We start from the raw sequence: 21,539 nt of genomic DNA, 5'->3' as shown, positions 1-21,539 counted from the left end.
GTAAAGACAAACTCTAAATGCCAACATATTTCAATGACGGTTATTATAACTGTGTTTCTGCAGTGCACTTACTTGTCAATAAGTCAGTATATGAACTATGACTGTAAAGTGCATTTCATTTTGCTCGGGTATTCTGTTAAAGTAATAGGATCATTGTTTCTGAAAATACACACTGTTGACATTGACAGCAGCCATTTTAAGTGCTTTAATGAGCTGTTTATTGCTTACATTTGTCTTACAGAAGTGTGTACAAGATGTATGCTTACTGTATGTGATCAAAACAAAGGGAATACAGAATAATGTAAGTGCCCCTTTTAATTCTCCAAAAAGGACAAGGCTCAAGCAGGTCAAATCAGACTTAATGCTGGGAAGTTAGGAGACACAGCATCAGGAGAGAGTTCTCCCTTTCTGTTCCGGCATTATAATAGTCTATAAAGGACTAAAGACAGAGGATAGGCCTATAATTAGATAGACACTGTCAATTCCCTATCGATCCTCTGTACTGTTCGTCTGATGTGCCAGCCTGCCCGCTAGGGATGTCCGCTGCTCTGCACAGTCACAGTACTCTCAAAATGTGATACATTCATTTAGTCATCTTTTCCTTTTCAGAGTCATTATTCTGCACGTATTCAACCCTGGCACTAAAGAGTGACAGTTATGGTCACCTTGCTGCTTCACTAAAACAATTCCGTTTTTGTATTGCTCGATCATTGCTATAATTATCAGTCAGTAAAGTAATCTTCCAATCGAAACTCTGTTTTTTGGGGGTTTTGAAATGTAGGTTGATAAAAACAAGATCCAAGATGTTATTTTACACTTAAGGAAACTGTGATGGGCACTTTATAGTACAAACTGTTTTTTTATTAGTCAAGAAAACATTTGGTAGATTGTAAGTATAATCATTAGATGGAGGCATAGCCATAATGACTTTATCTGCTATAATGAATATCTGTGCCCATAATTAAGGAACATTGGTTAGCTCCATGGATACAGTATTTCAAAGGAGGTATACATGCGGGGTGATTCAGTACTCCAGTGACATTTGCATTTTTTGTTTATTTCTTATGGCAGTTGTTAAACTGATTGAAATGAACTGGCCTTTTTACTGGTGTAACCTTTCATTCAGATGTTGTGTCACACCTTCAGAGTCTGCACAGTTACCAGCTTTAACTGGGGACATTTAATCAGTGCAGCTAATTTAAAGAGCTGACACTACAGAGAAAGCCCAGCCGAGCAGCTACACTCACAGCATGTTGATGTATCGGGCAAACACTATCTTCCCCTTACTCGTCATAACAATCCAGAGACCGACCGCAGAGCTGCAGGTAGACATGCAGAGGCTTTCTCTGAGGCGTGTGGCTGTGTTTTTTATTTGTCTTTGTCTCTGAAACTGGATGTTTACACACTCAGTGGGAGATCTACCTAAGCCCAGCAGAGGGGGATGTCTACAGCCCAAATAGAACATATTAGATGGGGAGTGAGTAGCTCTGGCGTCTTCAAATTCTGAAATATATATAAATGAAAAAGAAAATCATGCCTTCATAGTCAAAGATGTCATTTATCGTATTTCTTAATTTTTTGTGAGTGTGGTTTTGTTTTGAAAGCATTGGACAGTGCTGTACTTTTTGCCGACGTCAGAAAAGCACTCTTCAGATTTGAACATTTTGTTGGGTAGAACACTGAGTCGGTGCTCAGTTTATTTCTGATACTCACATTGGGAATAAAGCCTGGAGGAAGCAGTTTGCTGAGCACAGCGTCCCAGTTGACATCTGACATGTAGTCCAGATCCTGCAGCTCTGCTAGACAGGAAATGCGATTCTGGACATCTATGCAAAGCAACTGAGGGAGACAAAAGGATTAGAGTAATAACAATTGTCCACGGGGAGGCATGGCAGAAAAGTTGGAGGCTTAGTCCCACTGAGACAACAGCACATGTTTGCCCTAAAGGATGTGAATGAGGATACAGCGATGAAGAGGATGGGGGTGGAAGACTTTAAAGGAAAGGAGAATAGAGGATGGAGAGAGAGGGAGGGGAAAGCAAAGGAGGAAAAGTTAATGACGAAAGTATAGGAAGGAAATGGTGTTGAGGAAGATTGAAGGGGTCGTGAAGTGTGAAGGACAAATATATGGAGCATGGAATTCTCCCCTTACATTCTCACTTTCTTTACATCTCTCTCTCTCTCTCTTTAACTCTCCTTTTTCACACACTCTCTCTTTCACTCCCACACACACATACACACATGCCACTGGAATGCCAATGAGGTTCAGGGAGTCTGAGCACGAAGCAATGCAACAGTTTGACTGCAGTGGATCGCTGCCAAGACAAAACCCAAATACTACAGCAACAGTGTGTCTGTTAGCTTTGCCAGTGGCTTAATTGAAACAAAAATAACACTCTTTGGCAGTTAATTATGCATAGGCTGTTAAGATCTAAGGATATGCTAATATACAAGCTTAAATGAAAATACTTCTAAATGATTGTAATTAAGGAGTAAAATGAACACTCACTTTTTCCAGTGCCAAGATGTGTACTGCCCTGTGTGTTTACACTGTACCTTTACATCATATAACAATAATACAATGAGTCACAGTTCTTCACTAACAATGTATTTTTTTTAATACTGATTCATCTAGATTTTAATCATTCTAAAGCAGCACTGCCAGACTTGCTTTGCTTGCGTGTACAACACTAGAATACACAGTAGGGCTGCAATAATTAAAGTTACCCTAATTAAGATTCTGGAGATGTACTTTGTGTGCCCAAATTAAATGCTGGTGTCAGGTATGGATAGTTATATTCCCACTGGAACTAAAGGATTCAAGCTGAAGAGCAAAATCCCCCCAAAAGTACTGTAGCAGAGGGGCCACTTAGATTAAAAGCTATACTCATCAAGATTAGCCCATTGCTAACTATTTATTACAACAGTACAGTTGTCAGATTGGTCAACATTTTCCATGTCATTTTACAGTATTGTAGTATTGAGTAGTGTGGTTTTGGCTTTTTGCCACCAGGCATAATCTATGTGAGAAGTTGGCAAGTGCAGTTTGAAATAAATGACCAGTTCATTCTGGAGGCGTGGTGGACCAAATTCTAAGAACTATCTGTTGTACAATATGACACCCCCACCCACCCAGTTTGGACAGAGATCAGCCCTACACTACAAAATCATGGGGGGGTAGTCATTCCATGTCCTGAGCTTAAGATGGAAGGCACATATTGTACACTGTACACGCCATATTTATTATGTAGGAGTGGCGGATAAGTCGTTGTCAGTTCACATGGGGAAGACATATTAACAACAACACTGAAAGGCAGACATTTGACATATTACTGAAGGGATGAAGAGAAACGGCATTAACTAATACGTGATAATCAAATAAACTTGTTTTTTTAATAAAGCATGTATAGGGCCAGACTCAGATGCTGCTCAGTGTGGTTTTACTAGATGTCAAACAATACTTTTACAGTAATTTATTAACATTTTCGCACACATGGAAAAATCCACCCCCTGCCCTGGTTGTACAGATCGTTGTTGAGTCCAATGGCCTTTGGGAAGTAATTTTAGTTTTGATCTGTACATGAGTGGTGGTAGGAGGATAAGTATAAAGTGAAAAAAGGAGAGATCCATCTGCTCCTACAGTATATTGTGCGTTATGCATATGTGACACGCCACTCGGTTACCTTTCTGAGTAGAGACTTCATCTCCAAAGACCAGGCTGCTTGGTAGCTGGGATGGACCTTGTGAAAGGTCTGCAGGATCTCATTAGCCGGTGTACTGGATCTCATCACATATGGTCTCTGAAAAGAAGGGAGGAGAGGAGACAATATGTTACAGAAAGCTTGTGTTCATAGTCAGGAGGAGTTTGTTTCATAACAGTCTCAACGTTTGTTATAGAGTTAGCCCTATCTACACTCTGTTCTTCCTATGCTGTACTCGCCCTCTGTGAACCCATTTCCTGCACTGATGAGAACAAATGATAGAAGAAACAGAGAATAATGGACCCTTCTCCAAGAACTACAGTACAACTCTTTGCTTTTGATTGTGAGTGGGCAATTTGTGGGTCAGAAAACAAGGAAAAGCCTGTTGAAAGTTCTTATCACCAGTCCTTCCCCACTCTCGAGTCTGGGACGGAAAGACTCCTCTAACTCGAGTTGGAGAATGTCAAGACACAGCTGGGTCAGACTGGTTGAAGGTGGACAGTCCTTCCCTTTGCCTGCGTCTCCCACATTGTTTGTTTACAATACAACCCTGACCCTGGTTAGTGAGAGAAGGGTCCATCTTCTCAGCAGAGCATGAATGAAGTAAGATGTGGTTACTGGAGCTTAGGAAGAAACATGATAAAGTAAAGGCTGAGAAGGGATGAAAAGGCGCCTGGAGCTGGATAACAGTGAGCTAGCACTCCATTTTCAACAGCCAAATCATTCTGCAGGCTGGTATTTAATGCCCTGAGACTGATTTATACTTTATAGATGATACAACATTTGGTTGAGTGAAAGAAAAGTCTTGAAAGGTGTAGTAGAAAGTCCCTAGGATACAGAGGGACGAAGTGAAAATAAATGTTTTGGGAGACAGTGAGGAGTGCAGAGAGAGGGGTGAAAGAAAGTTTAGGAGAGGGAACTTATGAAAAGGGGCTAACGTCTCTGTCACTCTGGTTAATTTCCGGCTGTTTAAGTGTACGCTCGGCAATACTTTCTTGAACGTTGAAAGTTCTTGAAAAATCACAGGACACAGCTTTCAGGTAAGAGAGAAGACTTGTGTAGGTGTGATGCAGCTTTGAGGTTAGAAAGAGGACAGAACATAAGCTGTTCATTGGAAGGTTTTTGCTCAAATAAAGCCTTTTCAGTGGGAGTAAGATATAACAGAAAGGACAGAATGTATATTAGAAAGACAGACAGAAAGTCTTTGGGTAAAATAACTGTCAACGGTTTTATGGATGAGGTTGAAAGTGAGAGCACTTCAATGTTGCAATAGGAGAATTGATTTTAGGATCACTTGATGATAGCTCCAGATCAGTTTCAGGTGTTCTGGGTCCTTGTCAGTGTAGACAGAGGGTACTGTAGTTTGAGTAATCACCATCCTGAAACATGAGAGAACATTCTGGAGCTGCAGCCTAAGTTGAGTCCTAAATATACAGACTGTTGTCTAAGACTCTGCCAGATATAGCTGGGGTATTGAGTGGAAGCATTATACCCTGTGTTTATTTTCATGACATCAGAATTGAACTTCTTCAAATGGCACCAGCATGAAATAAATAAATAATACTTTTAAAAAATCAATTCCAATTATGTGGCTAGCTCTATTTTCTTATTCTCCTGAACCGAATTGTCTCTCACCATGACTAAACATTTGAACATTATCCTCCACAGTAAGGTTAGCTTGAACTTAAAATTCAATTAAAACGTCACCCCTGCTTTATTTTGTCAAGGCTCAGGCAAATGACTCGCGAATCAATAACACTATTTTAGGTGTCATGTATTATTCACTGCAGTAAAGTGTGCAAGGCCATGCTGAAGTGAATTGCGATATAAACAACAGGATATTACTCTGGCCTTATTCAGACCTAGCATTAATATCAGTCTTTTGTGATGTGGTCAAAAGTGGACAACTCGGAAGTATGTCAGTTGACAACTAGCAATAGAATTTGTTTCCATTTCATGTGATAGTTCCCACATAAACTAAACATTATATACAGTGTTTGTCTGTGTGTCGATAAGGCGTTCTTTTCTTCACTGGACAACGATATGTGTTTGGTAAGTTTGGATATTTGGGTACATTTTGTAATGAAACCAAAGATCTTGGTGGTTTATGTGACATAAGAAATACATCAAAAAGACTTTTCTTTCAAAAAAAAAATGAACAGAAGAATATTCTACCCCTCCCGACGTCATGGACAAAGCCAGGGAGTTGTCGTTTAGTTTTTCCCATGCCTAGAACATCAGTTGAGTAGGAAACCCTTTAATGTGGCCGAGGACACATTTACTAGACACTGCTTTAAGAGTGTCGCCCTATGCTGCCTAGACCACCCCAAAACGGGGTCTCTTGGGTGCATTCACACTTTTACTTTGAACTGAAAGCTTGTGATCTCTTAAAAAAGGATGCATGTTCATGCCAAATCAGAACAGGGCCTCTGGGTGTGTCTCTTAAGCTCCTTTCATTAACACACTCCAACCTTGAAATGATCTAGACATTATCAGAATGTGGGAAAGCAAACGTCAAAAATCAGTTGAACACTGATGTTTAGCGGATGTAACCGAACTAACTTCCAAGTACCAAGTCTGTGTAATCGATCGAGCCCATGTGTGAATACAGCTGCTCATTCGCCAGAGAATTTAAAGGTCCCCTATTATACTGTTTTTCATTATTATAGTTCTCAGATATATACAAACATGTCTCTGAAGTGTTTTGCTCGAAATACCAAACAGATCATGCATTGTAGCATCCCATAAACCCCTCTGTTTCAGCCCTGTTTCAAAAGTGCTGATTCTCTGTCTGTTACTTTAGATGAAAATAAGGAGCCACTCCCCACGCCCCTCTGAGAGATATTTGGTTAAAAATACACAATGGTGCTCTAGGAGGAGATTCAGGTGATAAGGTGGGCGGGTGTTACCTTGGTTGGTTATTGGCTAATGGTTACACAAGCAAAAAAATCATTATGACATCATAAAGTGGCCAAAATCTGATCAGCTCATTTTCAGACAGGTTTTTATATAAATGGATCAGGACAAAAAGTGAGCGAATATTTTTTCCTGAAACTTTCAGAATCTCTTTACACAGAGGGGACACATGTGTATGTATAAAAGACATGAGAAAGTGGATTTTGCATAATAGGTGACCTTTAAAGTGGAAGTGTTGATGACGTTCATATGACGAAATGGCGTTAGTTACCTGTCCTCTTAGTAGCTCATAAGCTGTGACGCCCAGCGACCACCAGTCGACCGAGAAGGAGTAGCCGGGATGGGACCCCTCGAAGGTTTGGAACAGCTCAGGAGCTGATGGAAAAAAATATATACCAGAAAGTTAAATGATAGTATATTTCTTAGTGTGTGTTTGTTTTAAGGGGCTTTACTCAGGGAGAGTGTATTTTAACTATAGCCCTTTCAGACATGGAATACATAACATAGCTGGCTTCACCCCTCTTTTAAAGTCTTGTCTCTTTGTAATTCAGACACAGTCCTTCTTACATAAATGTTCCATAATGTCTGTATTCAGGCATACTGTAGCAGAACTGTTGCAGAAGGAGTTGAATAGTGATAGACTTTAAAACCTGCTTTGCAGTTGAAGAAGTCTTAATTAATGACCATCATTACTGCGCTGGACACTCATTCCCTCTTCTCACAGTGAATGCCCTCATGAATGTTCTCATCAGGTTTATCATCAGATGCAATTGCCATAGATTAAGGCTGAAATAATAGCTTGGGAGTACTTTGGATGTTGGAAGTGTTACAGAAGTGTTACCAGGCCAAACCCAGTCAGATAATCGTTTATGTACAAAGATATTTGGGTGTTTATTCATACACAAGACTGATGTGTAAAGTTGCTGTGACATTTAAATAACAAGTTGCATGTATTGGGTTTATAGCACGAGCTGTACAGAATATGTAAGACCTGTTGTAACTTCAGCTTCTTCTGAAAAGCTGACGGCAAACTATTACACAGAATAGGAAACATCTGAAATAAAAATAACATACATTTCTCCCTTTTTGCCACAGGCAGGTATTGATAATCAGTATCTTATCTGAGCCAATGTAGAATTATAATGAATTTTTTATGAATCATTGATGAGACAAGTTTTTCTGTTATTGAGGAGCTATCAACACCTTTACATTGGCTGGTTAGGTTTTTCTACCTCCTGAGGAAATGAATAATCTATTATAGGGAAAAGGTGGTTCAACTGTAATCTGGTTTTAAATGGCCAAGATGAATTTTCATCACACATCACTTCTTCTTTATCTGCATTACACTGTCAACAATCTTAACTGAGAGAAAGCATACATACTCAGGAACACACACACACACACACACACACACACACACACACACACACACACACACACACACACACACACACACACACACACACACACACACACACACACACACACACACACACACACACACACACACACACACACACACACCCTCTTTTCTGCCATCAGGTTTGCTTTGTTCCCTTGCTGAAGAGGAACAAGTTTAGTTTATTCACTGAAGCTTCTGAAAGAGTCATGATTTCCTTCTTCCAAGTGTACCCATAAATTATCTATTAGACTACAGAGTATTTGCCTGAAATCACACTTAGTTACAAAGTCATTTTCTATCATGAGCGCACACTTAACAACAGGCGCATGCACACACACGCCCGCGCTGTCTCGTCATTCATTTCCCCCTGAAATCCTGTTAAGCTCCTATCTGATCTCTGAGGAGCTGAATCCACATCAACATCACTTCTGTATTTAAGAGTCATGAAGAGGGCGATGCAGCGTTGCTGAAAATGTTGGTTTCTAAAGGCAATATCTAAAATGTTAACACTACCCTAAGGTTTCCGACTCATGCATTCAAGTTCAACAAAGATGTATACTCTATTTGGGAACAGAAGAAAGGCACATACAAAAGGGGAATGTATCAATATTATCTTTATCCAAGCTAATAATTGTAACATAAAAGGCCTCCTAAGCATTATTTATTCATTAAGCTCCCTAAGCCTTCAACCTTCACTTTGTGCCTCACAACAAAGTACTAGCATTTTTGGTCAATAACCAGCCACTTATTTGTAGCTGTGTCTTGTTCCTGGCAATGGGGCGGCAAATATTGACAAAAGTCAAACTCTGTGAACTTGGCTTTATGGTTTTTAAACGGAAAAAATATATCATGCCAAGTGACTGCATTGAACAGGAGCATTTTCTACTTTTCTTCTTAAAGCTCAAAAGTATTTCTTATGTGTCTGTCAATCCATCATTCATTCCTTCATTATTTTTAAATGACTCTTGAATCAATCATTTTGTATTTGAAACTGTAGACATAATCATAACCTGAATCTGTTCTTAGTGTTGGCCCCTCACATCAAGTGATGAATGAACAGTAAAAAGTCTCAAAACAGCAAAAGGAGGATGCTTCCTCCAGTGAAAGGAAGCTGGGCTTAACAAAGTTAGTCTCCTCGTTGTCATTGGAAACATAAGCATCCTCTGTGGAGTTTATCTTGTTACGTCCCTTCATTTCTGTACAGCACATCGTTTCAAACTGTTTCCTTTAGCTTCTGTTTTAAATAATGTGTTTTCTTACCCATGTATGGCTTGGTCCCAGCAATGGACGTCGCTTTCAGGTCTTCTTTTACGATGGCTGCGATGTTGAAGTCTGTCAGATGGACGTGCCCTGTAGAACAGAGGGACGATATTAACTCAAAAGAACACAGACCATTCTCACTAAATCCTAAAGTGTCACAGATCACAGAGCTCTACGAACACCATCAGTATGAAGTTTACGCTTTTTACTTTGTAATTACAGTCAATTCAACCCCAGCTCACACATAGCCAGACTTTAGGCTGCTTATGTGAGCGTTAGAGATGCAAAAATCAGGATCATAGGATTTTACAACAAAACGTAATCCATTCAAATAACACGTTTGCCTAAAGCTCACCTGCAATCATGACGCTGCCACACTGATATCATTAAAGGGCATCAAAGGCAAATCATCTGTAGATTTATTTATTTATTATATATGGAATAAAATGTGTGTTGTTGATTATGTTGTGACGGAGCTGAAAAGGTGTTTAAGCAGGAACCCTCTGTGGTTTCAAAGTCAAACCATTGACCTGTGTCTCGCCGTGCTGCAATATGGTCTTCTGCATGCACACTGAGCACACATTAATGAGCTCAATGTATGTGTGTGTGTGGGGGTTTGAGAGAGTGTGTGTGCTTCATACTGAGTTTTTGCCGCAGAGTGATTGTTTGGATGAAAGGATGTCCCCACTAACCACAGGAACGTGTGGTAAGTCCACACATATAGGCTGAACAGACATACTGTACACTTTTTTTTTAAAGGCAGAAACAAACACAAATAACTGTGTGACTATTAAGCAGAGACAAGCTGGCCACAATCTCTACAGATAAGAGAACACAAATCTCCCTTTCCCTCATTCAATGGTTCCTAACTCTCCATTATCAAACCTTTTCTTTATGTCTTTTATATTCCACCGTTTCACTATTCCTTGTGGCCTCCCACATATTCCCTCTAGCTTCGTGTTTTAATTTTCTTTTCCATCCATAAACCCTACATCTCATGCCTGTTACTTTATGGTCATGCCCCTCTACCCCTCTGTGTCCTTTACCGTTTGAAATACGCCTGCATGCATTACTCAAAGCTGTGGTGTATGGGTGTAGCCGTGCAGTGAGAGGGGGGGTGCTTTGAGGGGACCATTGTTAATGCAGCCCGATGACTGTGACAAAGGTGCAGCAGGGCTGAAGCGTCCGACTTTAAGTGAAGCTTGAGTAAGAGAAGAATTTATTTTCTCATATTTAATAATGTCTCCTGTCTCTGTTGCATACTTATCTTCCTTTTTTTCTTTTTTTCTGAGATTTGGAGAAGACAGATTTAGGACAGGAGTTTTACACGGTAGTCAGCAGGAGGAAATGAGAAACCATAGGCTGCTGGGCCAGAAGTATCAAGTAGTAAAATAAAATGCTTAAACGTTTTACCTGGTGCACTGTAACTAGACATACAGCCTCTGGTGATCAATACAAGGCTTTCAGACTCCTGGGTTTGCTCTTGAATAATGAATTGTTCATTTCCAATAGTAAGAATAAGAGTGAGTGTATTTGTAGTGTAGTTTAAGAGAGGGCATATACGGTTGTAACAGGACACACATTGCGAGTCAGAGAGATGGAATTAGTAAGAGAGAGATTAAGAGATGAGCTATGACACAGTTTTCAAATCTGCAATATGGAAAATGTAAATCACAGTGGCGTTCTCAGAATACTTGTTGGCTACAGTAAATGGCTGTTTAGACATTGCTTCCTGACTGGTGGGACCCATTGTCATTGAATCAAAGTGGAGGACAGGGAGAGTGCTTTGATTTTAAAGTACCAATTCTCACTATAGAGTGACCATCTGCCACTGTCAGCCTTTGTGACGTCAAATATTTAAATGAAGGCTATAGGCTGAAAATGTCTTCTGCGGTTTTTGTTTTTTTGTCTTGTTCCTTTTACCGTTTAGGATATAAACATGTTATTTTGGGTCAAAGCGGTGTTTTAGAGTGCCTGAATATGACTGGATTATCTGCTTTTGAATGATATTAATGTTTTTAAGCCTTAATTACAGTTCTTTGTTGCATTTTATTTTTTTAAATCCAAGCTTCTATTTGACTCTTTTTATGGAGACCATTCACTATGTGTGTGCTCTAAATGATAGCATCACATTGAAATGTGTCAAATAACACATGTAGGTCAGAGTGGTACTATTCTCTCAAATTCCAACTAAAGGTTTTGATTTAAAACCTTTAGTCAGTAAATGAAATTAACCCCTGCTTGTCTGCAGTCAAACTGTTCCCTGCGTGTGAGATTGGTGTGTGATGGCTGAGCGATGGTACAGCAGGTTCCCTGGTGACTGAGTTATCTAATGTGTTCTACTGGAATTACGTACACAACTGTCAGGGGTTTGATCCTTAGGTTATGTCACGCTACTGCATGTCTCTTCTATTTTTAATTATCTTGTCACTATCTCAAAACACCCGCACAACTCAGGACAAATGTGTTACATACATGAGTATTTTAAGACTTTTGAACAGGAATACAGAAGCTTTATGTAACATGACTAAAACTACATTGGCGTGTTATATGAAGCAGGATGAAATGAAGCCACAGAACTCTCCAATGCATTGTTAACACCGTGTTAGCCTGCATGTATTGTTCCTATGAATTTCAAATTGTTGTTTTTGTTGTTAAAAGCTATACTCCGTATTTTTAAGACTTTTCCCATGAGTGTGTATGAGCCAAACATATGCACTAACACTGCAGTTCATCAGTTAGAGAGTAAAGGACAGAGCTGTGGTTTTACTTACAATATCGACTTAATGTACCGCATGCTTTTAAAGCATACGTACAGGCTCACAGTGGATAACAAACAGCCTCTTGGAGCTTCTCTCAGCAATGTGGGGCCATAACATTTAACAAAGCAACATTGCACGTGCGTGAGCAAATTGTTTTTGTCTCCATAAAGCAGCTCCCAGAGGAACGCCTGAGCAACGGATCAATTTCCAGGTTGCAAAATTGACATGGTTTGCAAAAGCAACCTCCCCCCGTTGTTTTAGCCTTAAGTGGTGAGGTAAACTAAATATCTGCATAGGATGAAAAAGTGCGAGTAGAATGCATGATGAGGAAATAACTGTTTATTTAGTTTGCAAGGACAGGCAAGCATGCAGAGAGAGAGAGAGAGAGAGAGAGAGAGAGCGATAAAGCTAAGGTGAGCGTCTGTTGTCCTGTGGAAATCAGGATGACAAGGCTGCCTTTCTCCATCTTCTCCCTCTTTATCGCTCATATCTCATTCTCTCTGTGTCTACCCTGTTCTCCCTCCTTTGTCAAATCTGTTTTTTCCAGAAATGTTTGCTCATCACTTTCCTCTTTCTTGTCATGTCCTCGTGGCCCTCCCTGTTATTCTCGCTCTGTTTTGCATCTCAGCCCTCTCTTCCTCTCTCTCCGTCTGTCGCTCTTTTGTCTGCTTCCATTTTGTAGCGACAGCAGGCCTGCCATCCCACATATCCCCTTAGCAGCTGCCCAGTAACCTCCAAGGTCTCAGGACTTTAGTGAGTGTGTTTGTGTGTATGTAAAACATTTCTGAAAACTTTTGGTCTTGGGTTGTTCTTTCAAGGTCAGGCCAAAACGGTTAAGTTCTAACAAACAAATATCTGAATGCTAAATATCACAACATTGTTTATGCATTAGAATTTCAACAGCTCATAAATAAATGTACTACACAACGTGATCATGTTGCAACATTTTCAGGAAAGCGCGGAACATACTGTAACCTAGACTCTCTTGTCGGAGTAAATATAGATTTGAGACCTTTTCGGTAATACTCAATTACTCTTTTTGACTTTTGACAAATGTCTTCAATTCTTTATTTCATTGCCGGAAGAGCACAGCTGTTGTTCAGAAGCTGTAGCACACCCTTCTAGTTTAATGTGCACCTATGTAATTTAAACTTTAAAGTTAATTCTCAAAGAGTCTTTCACTTCGAATGTCTGTATTCAGCAGATGGAGAGTTAATTCAAGGTTTAGTCTTGTGTTATAACATTTATGAAATACCGTATATGTCAGCATAAATTGCTGAATCACTGTTTAACCATCTGTTTTATGAAGCAGGGCGTTCCAACCTTTCAACTCAAGTGAATGTTCAGTTACAGGTTTAGATAACCTTTTCATGTCTTCATTTTGAGATTTGTTGCTATCTGGTTCTGACTAGATTCTGTTTTTTCAGAGAAAAGAGGGCTTAGAACCTATCTTATCTGGGCAGAGAGGGTATAACGGGGCTATTGGAAGTGTGCTGTCAAGCTGACACTATACTTTATTAGAAGTGTGGAGTCGGCTTCCTGGTGCCAGTGCCAGTGCTGTAATAAAGTACCTACTTACAGGACAACAGAGATGGTCCATGAGCTTTTCTATCCATTGTAGCCCAACTGATTATCATGAATATCAGGCAATGCTTTGTTATATGTATGAACTTCGTTCATTATGTTCCTAGTAAAGTGTGTAGTGATGGGAAAAGTTGGCTTTTTTGTGAAATAAGGTTTCTGCTTTCTTGCGAAGCGTTACATGATAAGATTAACCACCACTCTCATATCTATACTACAGTAATATACAGCGGCTTAGCTTGGTGAAAAAAGACCAGAAACACGGGGACATTTATATTTCTGTACAAAGGTAACAAAATCCACCTACCATCACCTATAAAGCTCACTAAGCCAGTAACAGTTTTGCCACGGTATGACGTTACTACATAAACAAGTTGGAATAAAGCCATTATAACGATATGAATTTGTCCGTGAACGATATAATATAAATAATACCCCTGCACGCCAGAATATTTCCTATGTGCAGGAACTTCCTAGAGTGTTTTTGTCTCTGTGAGGTTGCCAGGCAGTCAGCTTAGACTACTTTTAAACAACAAGTATGTGAAGGATTTCCCTCTAAGTAAAAGCCACAAGGACAGTTTCAAAGTAGTTGTATTGCACACTGTTCTCTCTGTCGTGTTGGTCATTGTATGTGTGGTAATGTGCATTTGTCTGCTGGTTTGATACTGTAACTGACATGAAAGCCTCTGATGAAACCTAATCAATCATTCAGAGCATGATTTTAACTCACAGCAGAGAAGCAGACATCATTAATATCATGCCGTCCTTCTCACACACTGTTACATCACTCTGTCTTATTTCATCCAATATTTCAGTGGGAAAGAACACCATGTTAATGTCACAGTGCTTCAACCCAATGCAGACTGGCAGTGTGGGCAGAAAAAAGTCGACTTCTTTTCAATGTTGCAATTCTTAAAATACGGTATAAGGTATTTTTTATGCTGCAAGCCCTATCTGTGTAACCTGCCTCTGAGCATTGCATCTCTTTTTGATGTTTGCAGAAGTGATCCCATGGGTTGGAGGTTCAATAAAATCCTTAGTCAGGAGATGTTCAGTCTTGAATTTAGAAAAGCAAGTCAGGTCTCTGTGTGTCAGTCAAATGGTATCATGATATGTCAACCATCAGGTACCAAAACTCAAACAAATCTTATTGTCACAGTCTTTAAATTCCAAACCTGATCCCAACATGAGTGAATTGAAAATACAATTAGAGAAGGGATCTTACCATGTTCATCCAAGAGTATGTTGTCAGGTTTGATGTCTCTGAAAGGGAAAACAGTTCAGTTGGATTAGTATGTTTCCCTGTATATTTGTGGTTTTATGTAGAAAGTAAAACCAGAATCAGATTGTATTTGTCATTCATGAACAGATATTTGAAATTCTTATTCATATTGTTTGGAGAACAAGCAGTACTGGGATTTGCACATTGCTTTTAGTAGAATACAGTCCGTGCCAGAGTCTTAAGGCTACAGCAGTTAAAATGTGTAAAGTAAGAATATGAAAAAAGCCAGTCTAGTATAATTAGTTAATACCTAAGCATTCTTGATATGTATCAAGCTTAAACCTTGGTAATCCAATGCAAAGAAGCCCAGTTTGGTCTTTACGGCTTTTTCTCATGACTCAAAATGGATTATAAACTATTTAGTATGAGGTAACAGTACAATGCTGTTCCTGTGGGCGTGGAAGATTGGTTATCTTTGTTACATAATTACTTTGACATTGTAGACCATCCCTTTTAGTTAAAGTAGGTAGAAAATGCAAGGTTTTAGTTGCCTAAATATAAGCATGACATGACACATCATAAAACATTCATACAAGTTGTTTTTGGATAAGTTGAATGCACTGACATTTATTATACATGCCTGCTTATTTGTTTAAGTATGCAAATGTTTAGCGACACCATAAGACAGCCAGAGGAATTATTTAACACGGCAACTAAATATATGAAAATTCTGCCAGTGGTGACAGACTGAAATGACGCCATTAGTAACACAAGTCTCATCAAATCATCTCACATCTGGTCCCATGAGATTCATTATGGGAAATGTGCTTTAGAGTAGTAATCTTCAAGATCCTTCATTTTGGCTTGTGGTAAAATCTATAATGATAAGCACATATTGTTTCAGCAGCGCTCAGTCCACCTGTGACTCAAACCCTGTGGGTGGTACTTCATGTCTCATTTACCACTGATGACGCTTGAGTTTCTCCAGGTGGCACCCTCATCTTTTTCTGTCCTTCCCTGGAGGTTACATTGCTCATATCAGTTTCCTAGTTCTTCTTCTACTTGTTCTTAACAAACCACTTTTTATACTGCTGAAGTAAACAAAACTCCTCCTGTGTGTCAAAAGTCTTACCGAAAGAACTACGTGCTCAGATCATCAAATTCAAAAGCTTCCCGGAGGTGAATGTACAAGTAGGCTGACTCATTCATTTCACTTCAGGAAAACACAAAAATGGACATAATACAGTAGATCGAACCATTAAATGGTACTCTGCTGCACTCCTTCACCAGGTGGGGAAAACAAATGGAAAAAGAGATAGGGCAGCAGGTTAGGCTGTGGGAGTGGATTAGAAACATGAGAAGAGGAGCAGGTGTAGACTGAAGCTCTTACTGAGGGCACCGCTTCTGCGTCATCTTTTTTTTCCAGTTTTTCTCCGTTTTTAAACAGATGTTTTGTCTGCACCTATCTTCTTTCTTTAGATTTGTACACATCAAATCCAAATGGCATCCGGAACCAAACCATTCACTCCAAGTTGTTTTTTTCCAAGTTGTTTTTGGAAGCAGAAAACCAGCTGTACACTTGAATATGTATTTGCTCTGGTTTTAAGACTTCAGTAACTACTTACTTGTTCCTTATTGGAAACAGTGTAGGATTAATGGATTACATTTTCAATAAAATGACATTTAGTTTCCTTACAAACATTTACACAGTCTTTTTGAAATCGTCATAGCCCAGTTCGTGTTTGATTTACTGCATTCCTTTTTCCATTTTCCATCCAGCTACTTCTGGATGTCTTTGTTTGTTGTTTTGATGACACATTTGTGGATTGTTGTTCAATTCCCTCCTTTCTGAATCTTCTCATAAAACGAATGCACTAGGGATAGTCTATTGATTTATCTGCTTTGTAGCGGAACCATAAAAAGTGAATAATAGAGACAATACATTTTCTCAACAGATGTCAAAGCCACACATTCTGTGGATTCCCAAATTGTTACAAAGTGTCATAAAGGCACCAGTGATAATACAAAGGTCCCAGCTGACCTGATCAGCTGATACGAAGAACAGTTCAGAGCTCAGTGACATCCCTCCTGGCTGTTCATTTTTAATTCAAAGCTAAATTATTCTCTTCTTTCTTCTTATTTCCGCTGATCTTTATCTGCCCTTGAAACGTTCTCTTTCTTGTATGACCTAACACTGTCTTTGCCACTCGGGTTATTCCTTATAACATACGCACTTGCAGTTATTTTAACATTTCACCTTTTTAGTCTCCACCACTGCCCACTGACACACACAGACATGCCTTTACCACACAATTCAAGTTTTAGAGACTGTCAGACTCTGATATTTATTATATTTTCAAAGATTTGTATTTAAGAGTTCTTTCATCCTTCAGTAGTTGAAAGGCTCGGTGTGGTTTTCGCTCCTTTTTGTTCTAGCTTCTCTGGAACGTGACCCCACAGATGTAAAGATGCTTTGAACTGGAGAGACAATATTTAATATTCAGAGCCCCTCTCAGATGTTCCACTTGTGCATGATGGTCAAATGCAGTGCTTATTTTTAAATTGACATCAACATTAACGAACGATGACAGTTTAAATTGTTAATACATTAGCAGTGAGTGAAGTTAATGTGCTTTTTTTCAAGATCATGTTTAAAATATGACTGAAATTGTAATCAGGCCAGCAGGGGATTTCAGTAAACAAAATAATGCGTAATGCAGATACAAAGGTAACAAAATGGGCTTTTAAAAGTATTCATTAACATGCAAAATATAAATCAATATGCTCTCCTCAAGGACACCAGGCTTGAGTCAGACATCAGTAGATTTACATGACATTAAAAAACAAACAAACAAATTCAGACTCGTCAAAACGATTTATGTTTGCCTTTCCACTGTTATTACAATCACCAGCTCTGGTTTGAATGAGAGACTGATTAAGTGAAAATTACATATTTTTTAAAACCTGCTTGCGGTGTTAGGGTATTTCTTTGTACATCCTCAGTGTTAGACAGCAGGTGTCTCCTCTAATTGAGTCCACTGCCCTGTAGGAGCCCAGCAGCATTTAGCATATCAAAGGCCAACCTGCGTTTTGTGTCTGTGTGTGCACAGGTGTGTTTCAGCAACACACTCATGGAGACAACCTGTAGCATGGCGCTTGGCTCTGGGCAGCTTTGGCGGGTTGAATGCGCGGGTGGCCCAGGTGGTGGGGAGAAAGGTCGACCATGTAACCCTTAATTAGCTGACATTTGCGTCAAAGGCTGGCACTAGGGGAGAGAGGAGGGGCACGTGTCACAGCTAAAAAAGCAGAACAAGGAGGCATCTTTTCTAGCTAAAGGCCATGCTGCCATTGTCAAGCCACAGGACAAGAGGAGACAACTGGCTGTAGAGATAAAGCAAAGCAGAAAGCCTCATTAGGAGGTGGCGAGTTGTAAAAGCCACGCTGCTGAGGTAGATGATGATGATGATGATGATGATGATGATGATGATGATGATGATGATGATGATGATGATGATGATGATGACCACTGACCGGGTCTCCTGACAGTGGAGATTAATACCAAAACACTCCTTACCCCTTTAAAGAAATGGGTATAGCCATACTAGTTTGAAACACTAGCTTACACCACCAAGGGTGAGACAGATGGAACATGTCACGAAAGCAGATGTGTCTGAGTGCAAGACATCTGCATTTGCATTAAAAATTCAGTGTGGTTCAACACTGTCAGCTACAGCTCTTGATCACATAATCATGACCTCCTGGTGTCTTCAGATTAACACTTAAGACTGGGAAAGTGACTCTGCAGTAAACTGAAAAAGTGAATGTTGAGCACATTTCAATTTAATATTTGTTGTTTCTGCTAAATTGTACAAGTGTGGGGCTATTGTTTCTACTAATTTTACACTTTCATTATCCATTGAGATTCTAGGAAATGAGGGTTGATCAAAATCGTGTCAGCCTCTCATCAGGGCTCGTGGCATAAGCCTCCTACAGCTTTCTAAACAAACATGGCTTTTCAATGAAATGTTTCACTTGTCTCTGAGTAAACACAGAACAAAGCTGCCTGAAAATGCAATTATTGGCAAACTACAAAGGGATGAAAAATGTTTAACAAGATGCACACAATACGAAAATGAGATTCATTAAAAACATCACTGAAAAAAACGAATGAATAGTCTAAGAAGCCTTGGATTTAAAATGTGTAGCGGTTTTGCATAAAAAAAGTCAATATTTTATAATCCTTATATGTGTGTGGCTTATTCTTACAGTCACAATCAATACTAAGTTTCTCAGTTTAATGATCTATGAATTAAATTATATTAGGAGGTAATTATCCAGCAAAATAAGTCTTTATACCCAAAAAAGAAAGACACAGTGAGAAGTATACAGACAGCTCTGTAATGATGTTGTCTGGCTAATGTGTTTTTGTTCTTTAAAAGACAAAAGTCTTTGGTTGACCCGTGCAATCATTTTGATGACTCATAAATAAACATTATAAACACTTTTGAGAAGGTTTCTTAGAAAGGAATTCCATTGATCCATTTTCCCATTGATAGAACGAAGTTGTTAAATGCAGTGTGAATTGGAAATAGACTTTCTTTACTAAAGCGAAGAGAAGAGTACTTAAAGCTGTCACCTGCTCATTTCAGCTGGCAGTTATGCCCTGTGTTTATTAGCCGGTATAAGTGCTCTGCAGCTTCTATAAGTGAGAGAAACAGATGGGTGTGTGGCCGCCCCGGTCACACGGAGCTGTGTGGAGACGGCCTGCTTGGCGAGGTGACACCTCAACCATCTGCAAGCATTTACCACTTGGAACGGGATGCTTTCAGAGGTGACACAACAAAATGGCGTCTAGATAACACTGTCACAGAGTTGTATGAGATGAAATGTGATGGAAAAAACTATTTGGGGAGATACTCGAATTCAGCTTCTAAACTGAGATCCTGCTCGGGTTCTGACAACCACCAAATCATGACAGCAATTTGTATTCTGTCACTGCAATGCTACACGAAATTGTTCCACTTTTATGTGCCCATCTTGCAGTCAGATTTACTGTTTATAAGACATTACATCTCAAAATAAGGAGAAACTGTTATAATTTACACTGCTCTTTACATTGAAATTGACAGCTTTGTATGAATCACTTGGTGAGAAAAATAGAAGAAAAACAGGTAATAAAAAAGTATAACATTTTTGAAGATAAACAGAAAGTAATAACATTTTATGTTTATGGCCAAACTAAGAGGGAACAGGTAGACTAAATAATGTAGACATCTATACTCAACATTTATTGAGTAAGAGTTAAAAGGATATAGGAATACATTAGGAGCTAATGGCACTAGAAGGAACATTTTATAGAAAACAGTGTTTAATACCTTTCTGTACTGATGAACTGAGAGAATCAAATGGAGAGTCAATGAGACAAATTAGATTAAAAGTTAAGAGGAGTGAGATATAGAGCGCTGAGGTAAATTAAAAGAAAGAGGAAGAGACTTAAAAAAGCAAACTGAGCTAAAGGAATAAAGTGAGCAAAACAGAAAAGGAAGTAATGCAGGTAAACATTTTGGGCTGTTCTGAGTGAGACGAAAGGACAGGAGAGCTGGATGCAAGCTGATCCCCTCGGCTTTTCTCTCGGTTGACTGACCCTACAAGCTATTAGCAGGATCTAATGGCCTCATTACAGCCTTCTATGAGAGGTGCAGGAGTAACTGAAGCCTGTACCTGGTCATATGATAGTGCACTGATACTGGAGCGGGCCAAAACACCTGAGAACGGAGGCTTACACACACACACAGGTCAGGCAACCACACACTGAGAGATGAAGGAAGCATACACATGTCCACACTCGCATGCAGAGTTAAAATAAGAACACACACACACACACACACACACACACACACACACACACACACACACACACACACACACACACACACACACACACACACACACACACACACACACACACACACACACACACACGTGTAAAGTAAATAAGTTCTCATACTGTCAACAGGCAGCCACACAAGATAATTAAATTAAATACACAAGCTGATGAAAACATTATTTAAACAAGATTACAGTTTCTAGCAGACATTTGATGTTGGCATTGTAACTTGATAATAGAGCTGCAACCTTTTTTTTTATAATCCATTATTGCTGAATGTTTTTCTATTCATAAAATAATAGCTGTGTCTGTAAAATGTTAAAAATAAAATATTTTTGTTTTTAATGTTTCCTCATAATTTTCTCTAACCCATATCACAGTTTAAAACCCAGAAAATAAATCATTAAAAAAAGTGAAAGATAAATAAATTAGAAGGCAGTTTTGTTTACAATTATGACTTAAACAATGAACCAGCTATCAAACAGATGCATCTAGTAGAAGACACTTTAATGTATCGAATATTTGTTCTAGCTTATCTTTTTTTTAAGCCATGTGCTACGGACACATTTCAAACTGTACCAGAAGAACTAAGGTGTGTTGCACAGCCCCCTTGTTACATTACTTCTGCCATTTTCCTGTTTTCTGTCCTGGGGCAAAATGAAATATTAATGTAAAGTTCTCAGACAATGTAAAATATTAAATTAGTTGATTTTTACTTTTTAATCCATAGCTGCTGTGAAATTGTTGTCCTGTTTTTCTGGCCGTAGATTGCTGGCAGTTTAATCAGAAACTCTATTATGGCTCTGCTG

At 39.1% G+C, this 21,539-nt stretch overlaps 1 protein-coding gene across 1 annotated transcript in view; it reads right to left on the bottom strand.

The window, feature by feature from the left end:
* stk32a (serine/threonine kinase 32A) overlaps window positions 1-21,539 on the bottom strand; it is a 60,017-nt gene that overhangs the window by 9,968 nt on the left and 28,510 nt on the right. Inside the window, exons 6-10 of the mRNA XM_034139923.1 lie at window positions 14,847-14,884; window positions 9,279-9,368; window positions 6,888-6,991; window positions 3,683-3,799; window positions 1,714-1,839 (exon numbers count right to left, since the gene is read on the bottom strand). Coding sequence (XP_033995814.1) covers window positions 1,714-1,839; window positions 3,683-3,799; window positions 6,888-6,991; window positions 9,279-9,368; window positions 14,847-14,884 — 475 coding nt within the window. The remainder of the gene's footprint in view (window positions 1-1,713; window positions 1,840-3,682; window positions 3,800-6,887; window positions 6,992-9,278; window positions 9,369-14,846; window positions 14,885-21,539) is intronic.

This window comes from Trematomus bernacchii, unplaced genomic scaffold (genome assembly GCF_902827165.1).
Source record: "Trematomus bernacchii unplaced genomic scaffold, fTreBer1.1, whole genome shotgun sequence".
Lineage (NCBI taxonomy): Eukaryota > Metazoa > Chordata > Actinopteri > Perciformes > Nototheniidae > Trematomus > Trematomus bernacchii.
This window is presented reverse-complemented; position numbering and strand designations above follow the sequence as displayed.